Source organism: Rousettus aegyptiacus, unplaced genomic scaffold, assembly GCF_014176215.1.
Source record: "Rousettus aegyptiacus isolate mRouAeg1 unplaced genomic scaffold, mRouAeg1.p scaffold_m13_p_1, whole genome shotgun sequence".
Lineage (NCBI taxonomy): Eukaryota > Metazoa > Chordata > Mammalia > Chiroptera > Pteropodidae > Rousettus > Rousettus aegyptiacus.
This window is the reverse complement of record NW_023416284.1, coordinates 155960983-155984876: the sequence shown is the minus strand read 5'-3', so window position 1 is coordinate 155984876 and position 23894 is coordinate 155960983. Positions and strand designations below refer to the sequence as shown.

The window sequence follows — 23894 nt, the reverse complement described above, 5'->3', positions numbered from 1 at the left end:
AGTCAAATCTCAATCCTTATGTGATATGACGTGGACTTGGTTGACCATATTCCTTCCTTCTTAAAATATTTTCTTCATTTGGCTTCTAGGACACAGCTATCTCTATTCTTCTTCCTCCTCACGGGCTGCTGCTTCTTGGTCTCCCAAACTCAAAATGTTGGGTGGCCCTAGTGCTTAGCCTCCGATGTCTTTTCTTCTTCATTCACACTTTCTCGCCAGGTGGTCTCATCCAGTTTTAGGGTTTTACAAACCATCTAAAATAGCAATGTCACAAAACTTTTACCTTTCCCCGGACCTCCAGATTATACCTTTTTTAGGATCTCTAATAGGCCTCTCAACATGTCTTAAATGAAACTTCTGATTCCTACCCTTCTCACAACCTTACTCTTCTTGCTGTTTTTTCCAGCTCAGTAAATGACAACTTCATCCTTCTAGTTAGGTCAAAATTTGTGGAGTCATCCTTGACTTTTTTCTTTTATACCCCATTCCAATCGGTCACAAATCCTGTTAGTCCTATCTTCAAACTGTATCTAAAATTCAATAACCTCTCACTACTTCCACTGCTATCACCTTGAACCAAACCAAAATCGTCTCCCCAAGCATTATTTTAGTAGTATCATAATTGGTCTCCCTGCCCCACATAGTCTATTCTCAACATTATCTTGAGTTCTTCAGTGTGCTTGTCCACTAAATGCCCTTAAACATTGGTACCATTGTTGATGGAATTAAGACAGATGGTTGACACGGACTCCATCCAACTTTTGGGAGGAGAGGATTCTTCAGCACTTGAGGTTTTAGGGAGGTTGTGATTTTTATCCTGGAGTTGTTTTTACTCCCTGGCCTATTTACGTTTTTCTCCAAAGTCCTTGGCTGTGACTCGTCCTAAAGTCCTACTGGTACTTTTGTCATTCCTGATTAATTTCTCCCTGCCAAAGTACTTTTCTTGTGCTTCTGTTCAAACGCTTATAGTTTGTCTACCTTGAAGTAAAGCTCTTCATCTTTTCCCAACCAGACACTGAGTTCCCATAAGGTAAGATTTTGGTGCAATATGGCTTAGCTCTCTTCTTCCTCCAACACACCTGCTATCCGCCCCTCCCCAGAAAAGGCAGTGTTTTTAAACGTTTGATGAAGTCCAGCTGAATGGAGTTTAGCAAACAAGTAATGAGTGCCTAGTATGGGACAAGCACTGTTTCTGCCGTGGATGGTACAATGCTCAAGGGGCGGCCACCAAGGCCTGAGGGTGCAAGGCAAGACAGAGGTGGCTGAGAAAACCAGGGTAACGAAGTGGTGGAGACGAAGGGAGAGAAAGAGGAGCCGGACGGGAAGGAGGAGGAAAGGGGAGGGGGAGGAGCTTCAGGCGGTAGCCACGCGGCCTGCTCCGCCCTGTCCGGATCGCTGGTCGCATGGCTTCGGCCTCCGCTGCAGCCCTGTCGGGCCGCGGGGCCCGGAATCTGCTGCAGTTTCTGCGGCTGGTGGGGCAGCTCAAGGTGAGAGGGCGCTGGCGGCTCGTCCGGGGCCGGAGCGGGCGGCGCGAGGACAGGCTGGGGCGCCCGCGGGCCTAGGAGGCGCCGCGGTCCCCGCCGGGCCGGGCCTCCCCTCTCCCGCCCTCCCCGCCAAGGAAACACCCTGCGGGGGCCGTTGCGCCCTGGCGGTAGGCGGGGAAGCGGGCAGGCATTACCCGGCCGCCTGGCCTGGGGCGTCCGAACCGCGGAGCAGCGGGGGCGCGGCGGCGGCCCAGGTGACCCTTGCGGAGGGTCCTGGCGGGACCTCGGCCCCGGCCTGCCCCGAGTACAAGTACGTTTGGGACTCACGACCCCACAACTGCGATGATGGGGGCCTCTGAGCAGCAGGTGGCACGAGCAGAACCCGTTGGTCCTGCACATTGTCAGTGGGGCGCTCAAAATCTGTCTCACCCTTGCGGAAATAACAAGACTTTGACATCACATTCCTCTGTGCGCGTGCCTCCCCGGGTCCCCGCCCATTAGTGGTTCTGCAGAATTTCAGCGAGTTCAAAGCAGATTATTTCTTTCATGAGTTTATAAAATTACTAGAGTTATAAAATTCCTGAGAACTGTCGACTTTCGAGGAGGAAATGCAGTCTCGTAAAATCATAACATATGACCTGAATTAAAGAAAGAGCCTGACTGGTGTAGCATGAATCGGGAAAGTGTGTGTGTGTCTTCTTCAGAATTTGGAAGTCTGTCTCTTGCTCAGGTTCAAGCTTTCACCACAGTGTTTTCTACTCAAGTCTGTCTAATAGGGTTGCTTGAAAGCAAAACTTCCTAACTCTTGTAGTCATGAAAAATAAACGACTTTGCAGTTTTGTTTTTATGTGTAAAGGACTTGCACATGTTCTGTAATTTATACATCAGTAGCACAGGGCAACTTCATTATTGAACTTTTGTATATTTGTAAATTATTATTCTCTCTTTTGAAAATTCTCTGACCTGACTAGTTTATTTCATTCTAGATGTCGATCATTTTGGTTAATTAAGTATTTTTTTAATGTGTTCTGAAACAATTATCCTGTTTCTGTGCCTTATTCCTGGACTTCTCTTGAAGAGCATAGCTGATAGTTAATATTTTTATAAACTTTCTCTGTTTCATTTTCATCACAGAGAGTCCCACGGACTGGCTGGGTGTATAGAAATGTCGCGAGGCCAGAGAGTGTATCAGATCACATGTACAGGATGGCAGTTATGGCTTTGGTGACCAAAGATGATCATCTTAACAAAGACCGGTAAGCTATGAACTTTAGTGTTTGTTAGGGTCTCTGGGCTGTGATTCTCCACCACTTTTCATGGCTGAGGACTGTGTCAAATTCTTCTATATTTGTTTTATATGTCAAGAAAAAGTATTTGAGGCAAATCATACAGATTTAGGATGTGGGAAGGGGAACTATGTGCGTTGATTGCATCCACTGTTAATTGAACTCTGGATTTTCTGTTGGAAAGGAAAAGAGCCTGCCTTGGTCTTAAAGAAACATAAGTGTGATATTAGGGTTTCCAGGGCCTCTGAGGGTGAGTGTGTTATGTCTAAAGTTCTATGACTTTATTAGTCCACTATATACTTTTATGTAGCCCCTTTTATGAATATTAGCACCCATCTGTGAGGTGACTTTTTGGGGTGGTATGTAGAAGATATAACTGAGAAAGAGATATCTTCTCTTCCTACAGTTAATCAGTGTTGTGTAGAATGCTTTTTGAGCACAAGAGAGTTTCCTAGCAATATAAGACAATAAATAAATCCCAAATGAATTATATAGGCCCCAAATGGCTTCTATAAATAGCACAAAATAAATTACGTTAGAAACTTAGCACAGTGTTCTAACAGGAGACTTCACCTGTTCTTGGGTGATCTTTAAGGGGTGGAATCTGAGATGTGCTCTGAGGGGTTGATTAGGCAGAGAAGTAGAAGGTAGAACACGCAGAGGGAAAGGCGTAGAAACCAAAGCCATGGTGGCAAGAAAGTAAAGGTATATACTTTGGAAACGATAAGTACATCAATTTAATTGCAGCAAAAGTTCATTAGGGAGTCTGAGGAACCCTGTACTTTGTAGATAATGTGGAACTGAGATTTTTGGGAAACAGTACAAAAAACATGATGTCCAATGGAGATGAAGCTAAGAGTAGTCTGAGATTTGAACTGGCTGAGAGAAAGGCTGTAGGCTGGGACAACCGAAGAGGAGGTGGTTAGGCCTTACACTGTCTTGGTAATCGTGGGAACATGAAACAGACTGGCCCTCTGGGGCATTTATCTCATGACCTGCCTTCATTATTTTGATAGTGATTATCCTGAACACTAGTCAGTATCACTAATAATCAGCCATTTGTGGAATAATCAAAATGTGCTAGGAACATAAATTATCAAGTTTAGTTTTAATACTACCAACCTTATGAAGTATTATTCCTTTCTTACAGATGATAAAATGAAGGCCAATAAAACTTAGCATTTAAAGAAATTAAGCAACTTAGCAAAGGTCACACAGCTAATAAATCTTGGTTGCTGTATTTGAACCTAAATTTATCCGAACTCCATTCATTTCTGTATAAAGGGCCTCATTTTGACATCTAACTAGTATGTTGGGGAAATGATTGTTTCTGAGTTTTGTATCAGTAAGTAAATACTATACCAGATCATCTCTTGGCTTTGTAATCTGAGGTTATCAATCTTTTAAAGTAATATTTGAGAAACCAGCCATTTTTAAAAAATATATAGGCTAACAATTTTCTCTGCACTCTCATGTATTCTGTTGAATATTAACTAGCAATTTTGATTCAGAACTGTTGAAGGTTGGCAGAATATAATTAGTTTAGAAAATACTGCATTAAAAGAAATACTCTGTGAAGATGGAGAAAGAAAAATATGTAACTTCAAAATAATAAAAGGAATTTATAGTGAATATAATTCTGTGTAATTGTTAACCATTTCTTGCCTGGTCAGATGTGTACGCCTAGCCCTGGTTCACGATATGGCAGAATGCATCGTTGGGGACATAGCACCAGCAGATAACATCCCCAAAGAAGAAAAACATAGGCGAGAAGAGGTCAGTGTTGACTATTGGCTTCACAAGAGCCCACCACAAAAACCTGTTGCTGAAGTAAAGCTAAGTTTATTAAACCTGTTGAAGTAAGGGAGAACCACCTCAACAGAGTCTTAGTGTCTCAGGAAGGGAAGGTCAGAGGAAGATATTTATATAGAGTTTTAGGGCCTGGGCTGGAGGAAGTTTAGATGGATCTTACAAAATAGACAACTAGTTGACATATACAGATTTTAGGACATAATAGCCTTGGATTGGTGGGACTGGTGAGGCAAAGTCTTAAAGAGACTCTTGAAGAGTAAACTGTTAGCGTTTATTCTATTTTGGGGTGGTTTACAGTCATATCTTCCAGAAGTAAGGATGTCCTGGAGTAAGAGTGAATTGGTTCTTGGTTGTTCTCAACCTTTTTTAACATAAGAACAGGAAAATATGCCTGCTCCCAGTCATGTTTAAACACAGGGACAGGAAACTATATTGATTTGAGTTCTCACTAATATGTGGATGTAGATGGCATGGCTTTCATTAGAACAATGGAAATAGTTAAACTTGAAGGAATTTTCCATGTGAGTTAAGCTCTTTGAAGAGTTCTATACATTACAAATATATATAATTATTATTCTGTGAATTTTAAATTAGTCCTTGAACCTATTTGTATTAATAAGAAATGAACAACATCAATAAAATATTAAGTCAATATTACTTATTTTATTTTTCTTTTTATACTTAAAGCACCCGGTCTTCTTAGGTGGTCTCCCATCCAAGTACTAACCAGGCCTGACCCTGCTTGGCTTACGAGATCAGACGAAATTGGGCGTGTTAAGGGTGGCATGGCCAATGACTATTAAGTCAATATTAATTTGGGATTTAAACCCAGAGGCCAGGGCCAAGAGGCTGGAAAATCCAGGGAGGCTTTTTTTTTTTTTTTTAAATAATGCTGACTGGCTGGTTCTCATTTCAGGCATTATGGAAACTACTTTTGTTATAGGCCAGATATCCTAAATTGCTAAGTGGACACATCATTTATCAAGATGGTTTAACCGGGTAGGTAGCCTTAAATAGCTATTCTGAGACTTGGGGGGAGATAAGCTCAGTAGCCAACTGCATTTTTGCCCCTCTAGAGGGAAAATCCACGAGGAATCCCAATTTAGGAGTTCTAACATATCCTAAATTATGGGAACAAGAGTAATAGTATGAGGAATGTATTTCTTTCTGCTAAAATACAGGTCCAGAATACAGGCTTAACATCATGGCAGACTGTAAAAAGGGAGGTAGCTAAAGAAATGTTTCTCTGTAAGAGTTTAGACTGTTGTTGTGGGGTAATCACTGTAGGATATATAAGTGTCCAATCACTATGCTGTATACCTGAAACTAATAATATAACATTGTATGTCAACCATAACTGAAAAATAAATTTTAAAAAATCTTTAAAAAAGGTTAAGACATTCGTAAAAAAAAAAAAAAAAAAAAAGTCCTATATTAATTGACAGAATTAATTTAAAAAGAAACCAGTTAGCTTAATACTGAGTTACAAAAATGAATTAGCCCTGAACCAGAGGATGCTGAGTAATGATGTATGTCATAGAGGAAAAGAAAGGAGATAACTTCCTCAATTAAACAGCTTATTTCAGGATATACAATAGTTTTATTCAGGGGTACATCTGGACATTATGGAGGAGAAATCATGTACTGAAGTGCAGAGGGTAATCAAAGACCTTAAAGTGACTCAGAGGGAGAAGAAAAGACAAGCTGTCACTATGTAGATGTACAGTGAACTTGAGCTTACTCTGCAAAGGAGCAAGTCAGAACCTTCTGAAGAAAAACAGTCAATAGGAAGACTCTCCAACCACTGGAATCGAGAGAAGACCTACTGCTGTCCTGACAAGAGCTAAGTCCTGGTCCCCATGGAGGGGCATAGAGAAGACCTGAACCATCAGAGAGTATTGCTCTCTTCTTGGACACTGTATCCTGGTGATGATGAAAAATCTTTCTGGCTTTATTAAACCACCTGGATGCTGCCCACTCCTGATTTATAGGAGAAAAAATAGCATAATCAGAAGGGACAGAACAAACATCTTAAAGGACCACAAGTTCTTGGATAAGAAACCAAGGGCTTGGAGAGTGCCAATGTCCCATTGCCTCTTTCTACTGCTGGCTATGATTTGGGAACAGAGAGAAGGATATCGGAGGTGAACCATTCTTTATGCAGAGGGTGTTTATGAATAAGGTTTGGATGTCTGAACCATGCATTCAGATAATTAAATGAGGGTGTCTTGGCTGAGGTGGAATGCACATAATGAGAACCAGGAAGCATCATTTGTCCAGAGGCTAGCCAACTGCATCAGGAAGGCTTTAAACTGAAGGAGAAAAGAGGAAAAATACTTCATAAGCCTGGAAGGCTGGTGGTTTTAGAGGAGAGCAGGTGTTAGATGAAGGGAGGATGAGGGCATAGAGGAGAAAATTTAGGATCCAAAAGCAATATTGTGATCTGACACTCTTCCTAAAAAGGATAAAATTAACTTTATATTAGACCCAAGTTGGTAAAGGGTGCTTAGTAAGGATTATCAAGAACTACTGGGATGGTACTGGAGGCTGGAATACAACAATGCTAATTTATATTCTTTTGCTAAGAGAAAAACTTATTAAGACGGAAGGAGTGTTAAAGTATGTATATATCTACAAGAGTTAATTTAAAGTTGCTGAAAATCCAAGGGGTTAAAAGAAGAACCAGACTTTATTATGGGAGTGAACATGGCAAAATGGAGAAAATGAAAAATTTAGTGAACATTTTATAGAGTGCTTGTATATGCTAGATAATAAATACTTTATTAACTATTTAATCCACATAACAGTCCTTTCAGATGGGTACATTATTAACCTCATTTCATAGGTAAGAAACCTGATGGACAAATAGGTTAAGTAACTTGCTTAGGGTTCCACAGCTGGTAAATGGCAAGCCAGTTTCAAATGCCATCTGAATCTGCAGTTTGTAATTGACGGCTGCACTGTTCGGCCTCACCAGGGCTGTGCGAATGATGATAATACTTTCTGGGTGCTTGTCACAAAACTGACACAAGGTATTTACTGAAAGCTTCATTCAGCTTAGAACCTTAGGCATATTTTTGGCATGCTTTGCTAATACGAAGAAGCTAGAGAAATTGTCACTTTAAATGTGTAAACAAGATGAAACTAGCATGGGAGTGGGAGTGGCAGTGCTCACCATCAGGAAGAGGAAGTCTGGCATCTTCAGCCATGTACCCTGGACTATAGCAGAATCGACGTGAAAGGGTTCATTTAAAAAGGTGAACATGATTCTGTGGCATATGCTGCCAAACGGAATATTGACTACCCAAGAGGTCTCAAAATGCAATTCTGATTGTGTTATAGCAAATGATACCAATCAGTTTACATCCAGAACATTGTTGTTCAGTTTCAGAAAGAGCAATAACATATCTGTTTTTTAATGGACTTGGTGATCTTAGTCAACAGGAAGCTTATTAATAAGTCAGTAATTGGGAGCCACTTCAGTCTTAGGCTGCATTTATGGAAATACAGCATCTAGTGTGAGGAAACTGGTTCCATTCTGTCCTGGGTTGGTCAGACCGCACACTCAGCACTGGCCATGTCACTTGAAATGGGATAAAATAACCCCTTATCCATAAAAGCAGGACTGTTGCATTCTAAAAGTTTAGATTGCGACATACGCATACATGTATGTTATTCAGTTTATTCTTTTCAAACAAAATTAATGTGCAAACGTGTTTCTGGAATAGAGGTGAGAATGACAAACTATTTGTGAAGACATCTTTAATTTTTGAAAATGCGAAGTATTTTCTCAAGTATTTGACCAAGATTTGTGAAAAGGAGCAAGGGAGAATGCAGGTAGAAAATACCCTAAATTTTATACCTCTAAGAGTGGTATGCTGTAAGCCATTCAAGATGGTGATATTACTATGTACAAGAGCTGGTTGGTGACATTGGCAGATATGTTTTGCTCTAGAGACGGTTGTATTCTATAACATTTTTTTCTTCCCAGTAATAAACGTACACACAGATATCTACTTTTAATTTTCATTGGTTTTTCCCAGCTCACTTTTTGATTTTCTGTAAGACCTTTGCTACTTTTATGTAATCACTTTGCCAAAAGTAGTTCTTACAACCGTATTCTTTTCAAGAAGCCTAACCTCTGGTTAGAATGAAAGCAGATTAAGAGGTGTAGGACAAGGATGGTCAAGGAATTTGAAGCCACTTGAGAGTAACGTGCAGACCGCAGACCTTGTGCCCCCAGAGTGTGATATTTTAGGACACTGGAGCAACACAGAAATGAAGGAAGTGATGGGACCGAGGGTGACTCCTGGGACTTGAGAGATTAGATTAAGTACTGAACACCCTCCACGCCCTCTCTCACCTCTGCTTTTCTTTGGGTTTTGGCTCTCACAAACTTCTGTTCGTGGTGTCTCTCTCCCAGCCTCTGCTGGACAGATCATGCAGATGGCCCCCGAATGACTGGTTTGAGTTACATGGCCATTCTTTGGACCAGTCATTGTGGCTGCGGAGATTCCCGCCCATCTGGGTCGCCACCCAACTGTGTGTGTGTGAGAGGAGGAAAGCAGGAGGGATAGGGTTAGGCACAGTGGAAGAATTGCAGGGACAATTTTCTACTTGATATAAGAAAGTACTCTCAGTGCTGCTGAAAGCCCACGTGGGCAGCCTTTTGTGCTGGCTAGCTCCTACCACTGGACATGTTTATGGCGGGAGGGCAGGAAATGTTCAGCAGTACTGTTGAAGGGTTCAGATACCACATGGCTGTTTTGGCTAAGTGCCCTTTAATATTCCTTTCGGCCTGTGAGTCTGTGTGCGTACGAGATGCTATCATGTGATTTCCTTGTGTTAATGACAATAGCTGCCCTTTTGTGTGGCACCTCACATTATAAATGTTAACAATAGAAAATGAGTGTAGTATTATACAAAATGTTTTTTTGAGCTTCGTAATTCAGTTACTAGCCTATTCTCGCCACTCTCAGGTTTGTTTGGAAGTCTAGCATTCTTATGATTGGGCATCTTGGGATTCAGCCACAAAATGTAAAATTCCTGGCCTCACATCCTTATGGGTGTGGTGTGCTGCAGGCTGCAAAATAAGTGCTCAGTGACACTCATATGAATAAATGCACTTATTTAAGGTACATAGCTGTTCTTGTAAGCCATAAAGATTGTCCAATGTTCTACTGCCCCTTCAGGAGTTATGTGTAGGAGTCTGAACCTATTACTTGGCTTTGAACATGATTAAAATAATGGTTTGATATTTTAGGAAGCTATGAAGCAGCTAACCCAGCTTGTCTCAGAGGATCTTGGAAAAGAGCTTTATGAACTTTGGGAAGTAAGTATATATGATGGGTTGCTTTTTATTTATTGTAACTGAACGTATATGCCTCATTGGTGTTTTAGTTAACTTAGATTATTTTAACAAGCTGTCTCTAATTTAGTACTTCCTGGTTTGTCTGTCATTTCTCAGCTGCTGCAGAAATTTCTCCTGGCTAATAGGATTTTTTTCCCCTCCAATTTCCCCATTTCCTTTGTCATCGTAATACCTGTTGCGGATCTTGACTCAGAGCCCCTGGATTTCCTTTTATATTGTTTTCACCTCCAACCTTGCCAACCCTCTACCCACCCACCTCTTTCTGGTCTTTGAAAAAAGCATGGGCTTTGGTGTAGTTAAGAACCAGGTTCGCCTCCTATCTCACTAATTCCTGGCTCAGTGACCTTGGGCACATTCCCCTCTCTGAGTCTTTCGTGCATCTGTGAGACCCTGAAGGGTTGATAGAACTGAGTGAGGTCAAGGTGAAGTGCTTCCTGATGCCCCAGCACAGAGCAGGGGCTCTGTCAGTGCGCTCTCCCTTCCCAGTGCTGCTGGTGGCAAGGATTACAGAGGCAGGTTGGAGAGAAAGGTGGGGAGAGTGGAAAGAGCATAGAAAGCGATTGCGCTCCCATTGCACCTCCCTTCTAGTGCTGTTTCTCATTTGTGAAGAGACAACAAAACAAAACAAAAAAAACCCTGCCTGCTGCAGTTTCTCACTTCCCTTCCACCCACCCTGGCTCTTCCTTGCTTGAGTCCCTGGACTCACTCCTTACTCTCGGATAGACCTGCCTTCCATTCTCACTTTCACAGTTCATTCAAAGCCCTACACCCTCCTCCTATATTCATATCCTGATCTTCCACCATTTCTTTCACATCCTTGGGCCCCAACCCTGCCTAATGCAGTGGAGTGTGATGTAAAGAAAGGCTTGCGGTCTGAGACCTGGATTTGAATCCTGCTTCCTGGCTATATGCCCTTGTGTGATATACTTGGCTCTAGTCAACCTGTTTCTCTTCTAGAAAATGGGGGTAATAGAACTCCACATCTCTTCGCCACGATTAGAACATTTACAAAGTTCAGAGAACCAGTTTTTTTTTTAAAAAAAGTCATTCAGCAGAAAATCTTACCTGAATCAACATGAGGCTTTTAGAATCCCCACTCATCCCCCTTGATGTGAAAATGAATATGCTTTGATGTAGAAATATCTGTTTGTTAACCGAGTCTGCCCTAGACCCCACTAGAGGCTTTCTGTAATATATACTATATGTACATTATTACTTTCTAAAATAAAAAAAAAAAAAAAAATCCTGGAAACCGAGACAGTTCTGGCCTTAGGATTTAAGATGAGAGATTGTGGACTTTTAATACCTACCTTGTTGAATAACTGTGAAACTTAAATCTGGCAAAGTATGCATGGTATCTAGCTAGACCCTGGCTCAGGTGGTATAACAGGGTTTTTCTAGGAAAAAGAGTCCCTTATTCCAAAGTGTATACTTTCAAGTAAACTTTTGAAACACTACGAATCAGAGAATAATGGAGTGGAGCTGGATTGCATTTCATACATAAAAAGGAAAAACTGACCCCTGAGCTTATGAAATTAATTTTATGTATTGTCTCTGAGCGAGATAAGACCCTCATAATTTGAAAACTTTTTACAAAAAATTTGTATCTTCGTGCCTCATAATTAATTGTAAACATAGTGGCAGTATCTATTAAATTATTTTCTTAGTTAGCCATCAACAACTGGCTTAATAAAGCTTACTGTAAAATTTATAACAATATCTTCCAAATAAAAACACTACAACAGTTGCATAGACTTTAGATTTGGAAAAATATGAAACAACATTAAATGACTCTATAACCTTCAAACAGGTAACGCTTGCATGACCTTGTGAAAGGCATTGGTTGAATTAGTTAAGCTTGTTAAAGATCTCAGGACAGGTACAGTGTCCACCCTGGAATGTGACAGTCCTCCTTTAAAATTGTTGCAGCTGGGCCAACCAACAACTTGAAGGAAAACAACAAAGGGTTAAATTTCTTTACGGTAATACCATGGGATGTCTACGACCCATGTGGAGGAGAAAAGTGAGCTTTTCTACTTCTGACATGAACCTCATCTTTGCGTGCCATAAAAGAGTTAGGGAACTTTTTTTTATTTGTCGTTTTTCTATTAAGTGTCAGAGGGAGAAAATGTGGACCATATAAATAAGCAGCAACACATTTTTTCAGACAAAATTATGAAATTTATTTATAGAAAGACTAAGGGCCAAAGGGCCTTACCTTGCCACAGGTCTCTTGGCTAGTGGGTGACAAAGCTAGGCCACAAGCCCACTGCCCAGGTCAGCATTTTCTTTATGTCATTGTGCTGCATGTTGATTAATTGAACAGCACTTATAGTTCTATGATATTCTTGATACCATGCCAGCTACTTATTATTAGTAGTAAGAGACTCTCTTTGTTTCCTAGGGCTGCTGTGCCAAATCACCACAAACTTAGATGGCTTAAGACAACAGAAACTTATGGGCTCGCAGTTCCAGAGGCCCGAAGTCCAAAATCAAGGTGTCATCAGGGCCACGTTCTCAAAGGCTCTAGGGGAGAATCCTTTTCTTGCTTCTCCCTAGCTTCTGGTGAATGCCTCTTTTAGCTTTGCCATTCCTTGTTATTCCTTGCCCCTCTCCAGTCTCTGCTTCCATAGTCAGATGGCACTCTCCCTGTGTCTGTATCCGTACCCAAACTTCTCTCTTCTTATAAGGACACCAGTCATCACATTAAGGTCCATCCTCATCCAGCATGAATTTATCTTAATTTGATTGTATCTGCAAAGACTCTATTTCCAAATAAGATTGCATTCATAGGTTCAGGTGGACATGAATTTTTGAGGAATACTATTCCACCCGCTACACAAACTCTCATATTAACAAGCATTTTTGTAATTCATGTTCAGTTAGTACATGGACTTCAGTATCAGATTTCCAGATTCAAGTACTGGTTCCTCTGTTCACTAGCTGTGTGATCTTGGGTAACTTCTTGAACCTCTCTGTGCCTTAATTTTCTCATTTCTAAAATGGCAATAAAAATAGTATTCCTGTCTTATAGGGTTGTATGGCAATCAAATTAATTAGTATATGTAAAGCACTTAAAATATTGCATGATACATAGTAAGCTCTATTTTTCTTCTGTCTCCAGTCCACATGTTCTGATTTTGGTTTAAGAAAATCTGGTTATTCTATACCCAGGGAACTTAGAATAGTACCGATAGAAGATGCCAGTTGATTGAGTTCTGAAATGTTATTCACAGCTATTCACCACTGTAAATTGCTGTCAGCCCAGAGGGTCACATCTCTTTAAAGCAATTAAATAAACATCCTTGATTATAATGTACCTTTCACCACAGAAGTGTGAAATCCAATTTCAGCAAAGCGAGAGAAAACATTTTCATTTTTTTTCTCAAAGTATCATAGAAAGAAGCCTGCCCCATCGCCTGCATTTTGCTTTAAAGAAATATCCCTTTGAATCCTCCTAGGCTACAGACTCATGAATGCAACAGCCTAATGGACAGCTCCACCTAAATAGCCACAGGAACCTCAACAGCTTCGTGGCCTGTGGCCATTTTATTTATTTATTAATTTTATGGTGACATTGGTCGATGATGCGGCCATTTTTATTATTTTCAATCCTTCTATTAAAAAAAAAAAACAATGTATAGCACAGCGAGTTATTAGAAGGATGACTCCTTTGTAACTGCCGTTCATGACAAGATTTGTAACTTTGCCATTCTGCCAGAAGCCCTGTCCTATGCCTTGACCCAACATAGCCCCTCTCTTCTCCAGAAAGTAACCACTACCCTGATTTTCATAGCAGTCACCTGAATTTCTTTATGGTTTTATCACCCAAGTGTTTATCCCTAGATATTAGTCTGCTCTTGACCATTTTCATAAACCTTAATATGTCTTTTAAGTACCCTTTCATGTACAGCCCCTCTCCCTATCCCTTTCATTTTCTTACAAGTTACCTGTTGAAGACTCCAGGTCATTTGACTATAGAGTTTCCCATAGTCTGGGTTTCAGCAATTGCATTCTCAACAATGCAGTTTGTATTTCTCTGTCCTTTCATTTTCTGTAGATTGGCAGCTGCCTCCAGAGGCTGGATCGTTCAGGTTGGTTCCTTATGGCAGACCATAGGCGGTGTTGGATTCTTTCTCATGAAGTGCATGATGTCTGGGTTTCCTTGATTCTTATGTCCTTTAGTCCTTTGGGGTTGCAGAATGGTAATGTCTTTATTTTGTTTTCATTTTGTAGCTGAAGTAATTTTATTAACAGATGCTTCTTTCTCATCTCCTCTCTGCTTACAGTTCATGTGGGAAAGGGGTAAAAATGCTGATGCTGATAGTTTCTTTGATAGCAGGAATGGCAAGGTGCTCCAGCCTAACATTTATGTTGACTGTGTTCTGACCAGACCTCCTGTTTTGCTTTTTGTTTCTTTTTAAATAGAAAATGCTATGTCAAGACCACAATATGGGGACTAGGGATGCTCATTGCTACTGAGTTGGTTATTGTTTCTATACTTTTTAGTGGACAAAGCTAGGAAATTAGATGATTGATAGATAGATAGATAGATAGATAGATAGATAGATAGATAGAGATGTTGCCAATTCAAATTCAGAATTACACAATTTGTACCTAATCTCTTACGTATTATGTTACATATCCTTTCTTCTACACCAGGAATCCTGGTTGTATAGGCTTTATCCCTTTTTACACATGTACCTATCTCAGAACGACAATTATATATACCACCACCAAGTATTGTGATTATTGAGAACAGTTTAAAAAATTGTTTTGTCTGTCCTATCTCACCTATTTTTTTTTAAATGTTTTTACTGTAACTACATTGTCAGTACATATAACCATTACATACTATAACCCCCTTCTTCTAGACCTCATTTAATCTTAGTTCTACAAGCTAAATACCAGTCCTTAATGTCAGTCTCTCCCCAGTCATTTTGGTTGCCTGAAACTTGTTGTCCAGTAGGTTCTCCAAGAAAGACTCACAGGAATAATATTCTCTAAATTTTGAAATCTTGCATGTTTTTAATAGTTCCTCTGTGTTCTTTATACTTGAAGGTCAGTTTTTTTTTTTTGTCATAGAGCATTGTTGTCAAGAGTCTGATCTTTCTTTATTTTATTCTTCTATGTCAGATGCTCTTTTTGCATATTTTTTATATATGATGCTGTTAGGATATGTCTTTGTGTTGGTCATTCTGGGTTAATATCCTTAGGTACTTAGTGTGCATTTTTAATATATGTTAAGTATGTAATATATACTTGCAATTTTTTTTATTAATTTCGAGAAAATATTTTTGAATATAATTTTTCCTTTTATCTGTTGGTTCATCTTTGCCTATTGTCAATGTTTGTTACCTCGTAAATCCTTTATATCTTCATTTCTTTTTGACTTTTAAATCTAATTTCGTTTTCTCTTAAGGCATCATTCATCATGTTTAGTTATCCTTGTGTTACTCATTGCTTAGTCTGCATTTTAAAATGACTTTTTATTTTATCTCTAATTGATTTTATGTTGCTCCTTCATGTCTTATCCTTTTCTTAATATCTTTTAGTTAAACTTTTTGAAATAGTTTGTGGTAGATTTAATCCTTTTTTAAAAAATGAGAATGTCTTTCTGTTGTGAATTGTCTGTAAATATGTTATTTTGCTCCTTGCTCTCTATCTTATGGTAAGTTTTTGTGGAATCTGATCTCTGTGCTTTTTCTGTTACTCATTTGATATGCAGTTAGTTTTCCGGAACTTTTGGAAGGACACTTGGTTCAGGTAACTTTTTTAACTCCACAGAGCTTTCTTTTCTGCTTTTTCTTTTGTTTTGGTTTCTAGTGTTAAAAATACAGTGGCTTGCTTTCAGAGATTTTTCTGGCTTTGTTCCCCTTCCCCACTTTAATGTGAACTTTTTCTTTTCTTTATTTCTATTATCCTTATCCCACTCAACTTTGATTCCACTACTGGTATTTTCTCTTCATGTGGGGGGCCCTATCTTGGAAGGGAGCCCCAACAGACCAGACTGGCAAATTCCCCAGGGCTGGGCTTATATCTGCTGGTATTGGAGTGGGCAAGATTCCTCCAGAGTTGTCTTCTGTTCTTAAAATTTGGTAATTCTATGAACAACTGTTGGCTGTTTGGAGAGTCTCCTATTCTTTGGTCCATCAGATGCCCTGTTGCTCCCCCGCTACTTTTTCTCTGACAGATGCTGACTGCATATAGGGCTTATGGCTGGAGGTAGTTTGTCCCCACTCATGTATGTTTTGCAATTTGTGGTAATGTTATGTCCCTTAGTTTTGTTATAAATGTTATCTATGTGGATTTTGGTTTTGCTATTTTTTTTTCTGTCAGTTTTTTTCATCTGTTTCTTCTGTTTTGCTCCTTATTTAATTACCCAAGCCATAAACTAGGGAGTCATTTTTGACTCTCCCTTTAATTTATATTCACATATTGGTTTGCTTCTTCATCCTTAACATTTCTCAAATCTTCCCACTTTTCCCCATTTTCATTGCCACACTAATAGGTCACACCATATTCTCATACCTTCTCTGCTAGTCCTACAAAGTCTTAACCTGATTTTCCTGTTTCCAACCTGCAAATAGAATGAAGTTTCTAAAATGCAAATCTAATCATGACACTTCTTGCTTGAAACCTGTCAGCGATGTCCAATAGCTGCAGGATAAGCTGAGACTCCGTAACATAAACCACAAGGCCCTTCAGGAGCTGGCTCCTTCTCCACCTTCTGCTCCTCTCTCTCCCTTTCCTCCCTTCAGTACTCCATCCTGCCATTAGGAACTACTTGCAGTGATTTCCCCCAAAGATGCTCCTCCTTACTTCAAGAGCTTTGTCTGCAGTATTCTTCTCCCTGCCCTGCCTCCTGGTTGGAAAGCGAAATTGAGAAATGCCAGTACCATTATTTTTTGAGAGAAAGAAAACAATAATTTTTTTTTAAATGTGTAATTTCACCAGAATTTGTTATAAGGTGTCGTTATTTCTTAATGGTCTCATAATCTCTTTTTCTCACTTTCAACAGTGAAAAAAAAATCCTGGTCTGCTACACTTAGAGTATTCCATCTCTTTTCGTTAAATAATGAACTTAAACTTATTAAATATAAATATATAATTATAAATGTAAATAGACAATTCAATTAAATGTAATTACTTCTAAGTGCCTTTGGAATAAAACTAAATGTATTTGGTTTCATATTAAAAATGATTTCCCTGTACAATTTTAAGCTCTATCAAAATCCAAATAGCTGGCTTTATAAGAATAAGGCATTTAATAAAAACCAAGAAACCTTTGGTGATTTACATCGCATTATCCTGCCAAGAAAGCATGACAGGTTCATTACCGAAATACATCTGGGGTGGAATTACAAATGAGAACTGTGCAGGGAAACCATTGGGAACACTGTGGTCTTAATAAAAGAATGATTCTATATAGTATTGATTGAGACTTGTGATTGTATGACACGTCGTCATGCTCTAAGAAGCAGACCTCCTGTAGCTTCTTGTTTCATGTCTTCGCTGAGGAGGGAGGGACCAATGGAAAGAGGAAAGGTAAAAAAGCTGCTCTGTCCGCTACCTTCCCCACCTCCCTGCCACTAACGTACAACATTGAGTGAAGAATTCATAGGTCCTAACTATGTCCTCAAGAGTCATAACCCCGGGAGACTTGATTAAATCTTCCCTATTGGGACAGTAAGCATAGAGATTCCGAGTGTAAAGTGGTAACAAACAGATGAGAAAGCTGGAAATTCATTTATAAAGGGAAAGGAAATGACATTAAATGGAAAAGGAAATAGTTTTAGAAGCATGAGATGAAATATTAGCTTGGAGTTAAATAGACCTACAGTACCTAGGTGGATTAAAGGACAAAGATCTTGAGGTGAAAACAAGACACTAAACAGGAAGAAAAATGCTTGAAAGTGTCAATATGAACCAAGGCACCTGGTGGGACACTTGGAATTGTGAGCACATGCTTCTTGCATGGAATGCTGATGTTAGCTGTGAAATTAAAGGTGAGGTGTCTCTGCGAAGGGTTTGTATACCATAGAGAAATACGGCCAATATAAAATGTGCTTTTAGCTATGAGTCTGATTTCAGGTGCCAGCATCAGAATTTCCCTGCATTACCCCATCATGTAGCCCTAATTGTGCCATTCTAATTGTCTCTTTACTTAGGAGTATGAGACCCAATCTAGTGCAGAAGCCAAATTTGTGAAGCAGCTGGACCAATGTGAGATGATTCTCCAGGCATCTGAATATGAAGACCTTGAGAACAAACCTGGGAGATTACAGGACTTCTATGATTCCACAGCAGGTACTCAGTGCTATTTTCAATAAGCATAATTTTAGTTTGGCTTAATCCTAGTGTAGTGACTAACATTATGTTAGTGAATCCACTGTTGTAATCCTCTTCTGACCCTTTCCATATGGAGCATCTGAAAAGAAAATGGTGGGATTTGTGGTGGGAGGCGGCCGAGGGCATGAGAGCACTGCCTCCCAGAGTCTGAGTGCCAGGTTCACATTCCCACCCACTAGCTGTGTGACCTCTCTGAAAAAAGGGAAATCAATACTTATCCTACTTAAGTCACAACTTGGTTGTGAGATTCAAAGACAGCATGTACTCGAAAGTGCATTATTAACCTATAAGTGCTTTGTAGATGTAAGGTCATATAAGGTGGATCTAGAAATAGAGATTTAAAATAAAATCTCAAATGGCTGAAGTCACCATGCCATTGTCATTATAGCCCTTGATGGCACAGACCTGGAGTCACACTGCTTGCATTCGAATCTATGTAACATCCAGCAAATTAACTAACCTAGTTTCCTTATAATTACAGAATCTTCTTCATAGGATGATTTGTTTGAAGAGATAGTGGGTTAATTCATGTAAAAGGCTTAGAATAGTATCTGGCAATAAGCCTTAGCTCTCTTGATTTTGATACAGTTTCCAGATTGAGGAGCTAAGTACCCTGCATTAGTGATGGCTAGTGTGATAGCTGGTGTTCATGTTGCCCCCTGGAGTAAAACTCCATCTCTCTTCCCTGGGAGCTCTTCAGGCTTAGCTTAGCCTCCATCTCTCCTGAGAGTACCATTAGAGATAGCCTTTCTGGGACTTCTCAGGACCCTTATGTGACTTCACTAAATAGAGGAAGATCCCAGCTCACAGACTAAGCTCCAAAATATGGTAAGGCATTGTAATGAAGTTGATTCGATTTTCCTTCTCTCTTTTCCAGCCCCATTACCTCTGCTCTAGACAAGACCCTCATTATTTCTGTGTTGGACTGTTGTTATAACCACTTAACTTAACCTGCCAGGCTTTCTAGTTTATCCTGCATGTCTCAATGCTTTCCTCTTTTGCAGATAGAGATATCATCACATCTTTGTTTTTAAACTCTTGCGAGTTTTCTCTTTCTAAAAAATAAAATCCTATTACTTTCGAATGACTTAAAAAGCTCTGTAGTCTGAGACCACTCATTTCTCTGGTTTCCTGTCCTAATCTTCCCCATCAGAATTAAGTGTTTCCTTCATTTGTTCAATCTGAACTTGGTCTAGAGATTGCCATCGTGTTGTCACAGTCTGACTTGTATTCTCCTTGATGATGGTCCTCATTGGGTCTCTTCTCGGACCCCTACTTGCTCACCCCTCCCACCCCTCACTTCCCCATAGAAAGTTGTTTAAGGGCCAAGACCAGCTTTGTTTCACCTGTCTTTGATATAGGTGCTACTCATTAGTTAAATGAGTAACATTGTAAGCCAGGGGTCAGTAAACTCAGGCCTGGAGGCCAAACTGGCCCACTTCTTATTTGTATAAATAAAATTTTATTGAAATAGTTACACTCATTCTTTGTGAAATGTCTATACTGCTTTTGTGCCACAGCAGCGGAGGTGAGTAGTTGGCAACAGAGGCTATATAGTTGTAGTTCACAAAGTCTGAAATATTTATTATCTGACTCTATAGAGAAGGTTTGCCAACCGTGTTATAAGCAATGGTTGGGTTCTACAGCGGCACACGTCACCCATAATGTAACTGAAATACGAGTCATGTTTATGTGGTACATTGCATTTAACACTGTTGTCTTCTATTTTGATATATTCACAATGAAAAATAGAAAATGACACGTGAAAGTACTAATAATAAACAAAACGGACGGGCTGGAACTAGCTTAAACTCATTTTATTGAGGAAGAAACTTGGGCCTGGGAAGAGGTCGCGACGTGCCTATAGCTGAGTTGAGACTAAAGTTTACTGCACTTTCCACTCTAGTGCATTACTTATTTAAAAAAAAATAATTAATATAAATAATGTAACTGCTATAAGAAATGGTTTCTTATCTCAATAATACTTGAAGAAAAAAAAAAAGTTCAATTAGAAAAGGATGAAGACGTAGACTGTGACCATTACGAAGATTTTGAAGGGGACTTAGTTAGTTTGATAACATATTTTTATTTCTCTATTTCAGTCATAACTTAGTGCTCTTTTTCTTTCTTTTCTTTTTGAAACCTTGAGGGTGGAGGAACAGCATGGAGGCCAGGGTGGCCGGTGAGGCTGGATGAGAGGAGAGGGTAGAAGATGAGCTCTGAGAAGTGGGCTGAGGCCCATAGGGACTTACAGGCCAGTAAGGTGCTGGCTTGTACTCTGAGTGAGATAGGTACCCCTTGGAGGATGTGGAGCACAGGACTAATGTGATCTGAATTGTATTTTGAAAGAGTTACTTGGCTAGATGCAGGGAGACCAGTTAGTAGCTATTGTATCTTAGTGAAAGGAGGTGGTTTGGACCACAGTGGTAGTGGTAGAAAAAATAAGAGCGGTTCAGATATATTTTGAATATAGAGTCGACAGGATTCGTGTGTTGTGTGTTTATGAAAGAATTCCAAGGACTTTGGCCTGAACCACTGGAAGAATGGAGTTGCCACTAGCTGGGGATGATGGAGGAAGAGTGGGTTCAGGGGAAGAAATTTGGAGTCCCAAGAGTGAAGGGAAGAAAGTTTCAAAAGGGAAGGAGTAGCTATCAGATTTAGCAACATGGAGCTAACTGGTATCCTCAATAAGAGCAGTTTTGGTGGTATGGCAGTAACAGCCTGACAGTGTGACCTTTACCCGGTGGGGCAGAGGAAGATGGCCTGGAGTCAACCAGGAGCATGGAGTACAGGTCCAGACCTGGGGGTAAGAACTGTGTAACAGGGAAAGTGGCCACTATGTCAGAGGCCTGTAGGGAAAGGATGAGTCAGGTGTCAGGGCAGGAAAGTGCAGGGAACATTCAGAGAAGTCGTGGATAGGGAATAAATAAAGTTAAATTGGAATGAACAGTGAGCAACAAAAGGCACTGGCAAGAAAAGATAGGGAAGAGATGGCAGTTTTAACATTCCCTTGCTAGCCACCATCAACCTAAGATTGTTTGGAGCGTGGCTGCTGCCCAAGGCAGAAATCTGGGAATGGCCAAGGAGAAGGTAAGAGAGCACAGATCAGTGGGTTTTGGCATAGAGGTGTTTGTAAAAGACATGTTTGCATTATTGTTTGTATCCTGGGAAAGCCTAGACCCCCCGGTCTTCCTACTAGTTTTTTTATATGTAGTTGCTTTGTCCCCCCAATTAATTGCAGATTCTGAATGGCCAGAGATTGTTTCAAGCTCTCTGGGCTCCATCCTAGTTGAGTTTTCCCTGAGTTCCTGGTAGAGGCATTCAGAGGCTGCCTGGTAAAGTTTCTCCCAGCTCTGTCTCATCAACAGTTCTTTGCCTCCTTCTCATCCATATGCATGGTGGCATCTGGAGTGAAAAAGAATAAGCTCCAGGTGTTCGATCCCTGTTGGCCCCTCTCTAAATCGGAAGGAAGGAACTGGAATTGTGTTCTGCGTTGGAGTGAAGCATGGGTCAGGTCACAGAATTGAACCCCTGATGAGCTCTGGGATGAAACTGGAGAGATTGATGTGAACTCTTGTCCTTATCTTTTCCCCATCTTCTTGCCTTGCAGGAAAATTCAGTCACCCTGAGATAGTCCAGCTTGTTTCTGAACTCGAGGCAGAAAGAAACGCTAACATAGCTGCTGGTGCCAGGGAGCCGCACTCCTGAGATGTGCTCTATGTCATGCACTCCTGTAACAAACATTTTATTTTTCTGTTTTGTGGTACTGTGTTTTGCCACTGTTGGTCTGTTGATTTGCCCAGATGTGAGTCTGTTTAATTTCAATTGCCTGGACTCCAGCAAAAAACATGAATACAGTGTGGCAATAAAAGAAGCTTACAGAACAGGATGTGGTTATGAAAATGTATGGCTGAAGACTGGGAGGTGGGGAGGGGGGGCCGGGTTCCTTTTTATGCACTAAATAAATTTTAAAAACAATAAACTTTGGAATATTTATTGGCGATTTTAAATCAGCTTATTGTGAATCAATAACCTATACCCCCAAGGGCCATATGTGTAGAAAATTTAATTATGATTGCTTTCAAGAACAGATTCTTTAGCTGACTTTGTGATAAAGATCCAGGAAAAGGAATGCATTATAATGGATTTCCTCAGATGAAATACTTTATTCAAAGGATCACTCTCTAGAGCCAAATTTTTATTTGGCCTGCTGTAAGCCTCCCCCCGCCACCACCACCCCCAATCATAGACTGCTAACAGGTCCCATCCTTTCTTCCAGTCCTTTTTGTCACTTGGAGATACAGATTGGGGCATGCAATTTCCAGTGCCACTCGTCATTCCTTTTTGTATTTTTCCATAGGATATACAGATCTTTAGACCAGCTATAAAAACATTTATCACCAGGTGAGACATATATACTCAGAAGAGTATTGCTGGGGTCACTGAACCTTATATAGGTTTTCTTATATAGGGAACACATCAGAACTGGTTTCCTTCCTTCATTTCCCTTTCATAGGATAAGTAATCTGCCCGCTTACCTTTAAATGATACACAAGATTAGGAAGGGAAGGAAAACTCTACATTTGCAAACCTGTTCAATATTTTGGTGTGGAATATGATGTCTGTCTCTTTAATTCAAATGTCAGTTTCCATTCGAAGAAGACCCTTTGGCTGGCCCGGTGTGAATTCTAGGCAGCGTTTCTTTGGAAACTCTACAGTATCCATGGATACCCAGTCGGCAGGAAGCAAGGTGCATGATCTCTTCAGCAGCAGCACACGCATGTACATACAGCTGCTCTGCTTTGAAAAGAGCAATGCTTCTCTGCATCAAAATACTGCTGCATCATAGCAACAGTATTTAAACAGTGATAAAGGGTTGAAAATCAGCAATGTATGATCATTATTGGAGAGACAATTGGTAGGAAAACAGAACTACATCAGTATTTTGGAGATTTTTCTTCTGACATGAAAACATGCACACAAAATAACCCAAGATAAGGTTCAAATATTTATAACTAGATTTTCTGTGGTGCAGGAGTTTTATTTGGGATTTTTTTTGCCATCTGTGATACTCATAAATTCATAGACTTTGAAAGCCTCTACTGGGTCAGACTTAATACTGGTCACTTAATCATTATCCCAGTTTCCATTTACCCATCAAGTGAGGGTTCACATAGTCCTAAACCTTCCTCATTGAGGTAAGAAATTTAAAAATATAAATATTTGAGCATTCTCACTTAAAAAAAAAAAAAAAAGCTCTTCTTTTCCTCAAAAGATAAGAGTCCAAGGTCTCAGATTATGTGACCCTGCATTGACTTGATTGTCAGGTAGGTGTACAGTTTGTCCTGTTCCATTAATTCGACTAGAATTTTTCAGATTGGTTTTATTTCACTCTCACTTTAATAAATTTTAAAAATGAACCCACTATAGGTTATATATATTATGTGGATTACATATTTAAATATATAATAGGTAAAGATATATTTATATATGATATAGGTTATATATATATATATAAAAATTGTGATTTTTTTTTTTGGTTAGTAGGCCTAATCTGTGTACATTTAAACATCTATAGGATGCATCTCT

The 23894-nt window shown here is 39.8% G+C and overlaps 1 protein-coding gene across 1 annotated transcript; it reads left to right on the top strand.

Moving 5' to 3' along the window:
* The first annotated feature begins 1358 nt into the window (after nucleotides 1–1358).
* On the top strand, nucleotides 1359–22288 carry HDDC2 (HD domain containing 2). The gene is made up of 6 exons (XM_016161348.2): nucleotides 1359–1487; nucleotides 2619–2740; nucleotides 4444–4546; nucleotides 9846–9914; nucleotides 18125–18263; nucleotides 21916–22288. Exons 1-6 carry the CDS (start codon nucleotides 1404–1406, stop codon nucleotides 22011–22013), a joined length of 615 nt encoding a protein of 204 aa, XP_016016834.1. The 5' UTR covers nucleotides 1359–1403; the 3' UTR covers nucleotides 22014–22288.
* The last annotated feature ends 1606 nt before the right edge of the window (nucleotides 22289–23894 follow it).

Excerpts from the sequence above, each read along its gene's own strand:
- HDDC2 (XM_016161348.2), top strand. The coding sequence starts at position 1,404 with ATGGCTTCGGCCTCCGCTGCAGCCCTGTCGGGCCGCGGGGCCCGGAAT. Across the intron at positions 4,547-9,845 it reads AAAAACATAGGCGAGAAGAG|GAAGCTATGAAGCAGCTAAC; the intron begins GTCAGTGTTGAC and ends TTGATATTTTAG. Across the intron at positions 18,264-21,915 it reads CTTCTATGATTCCACAGCAG|GAAAATTCAGTCACCCTGAG; the intron begins GTACTCAGTGCT and ends CTTGCCTTGCAG.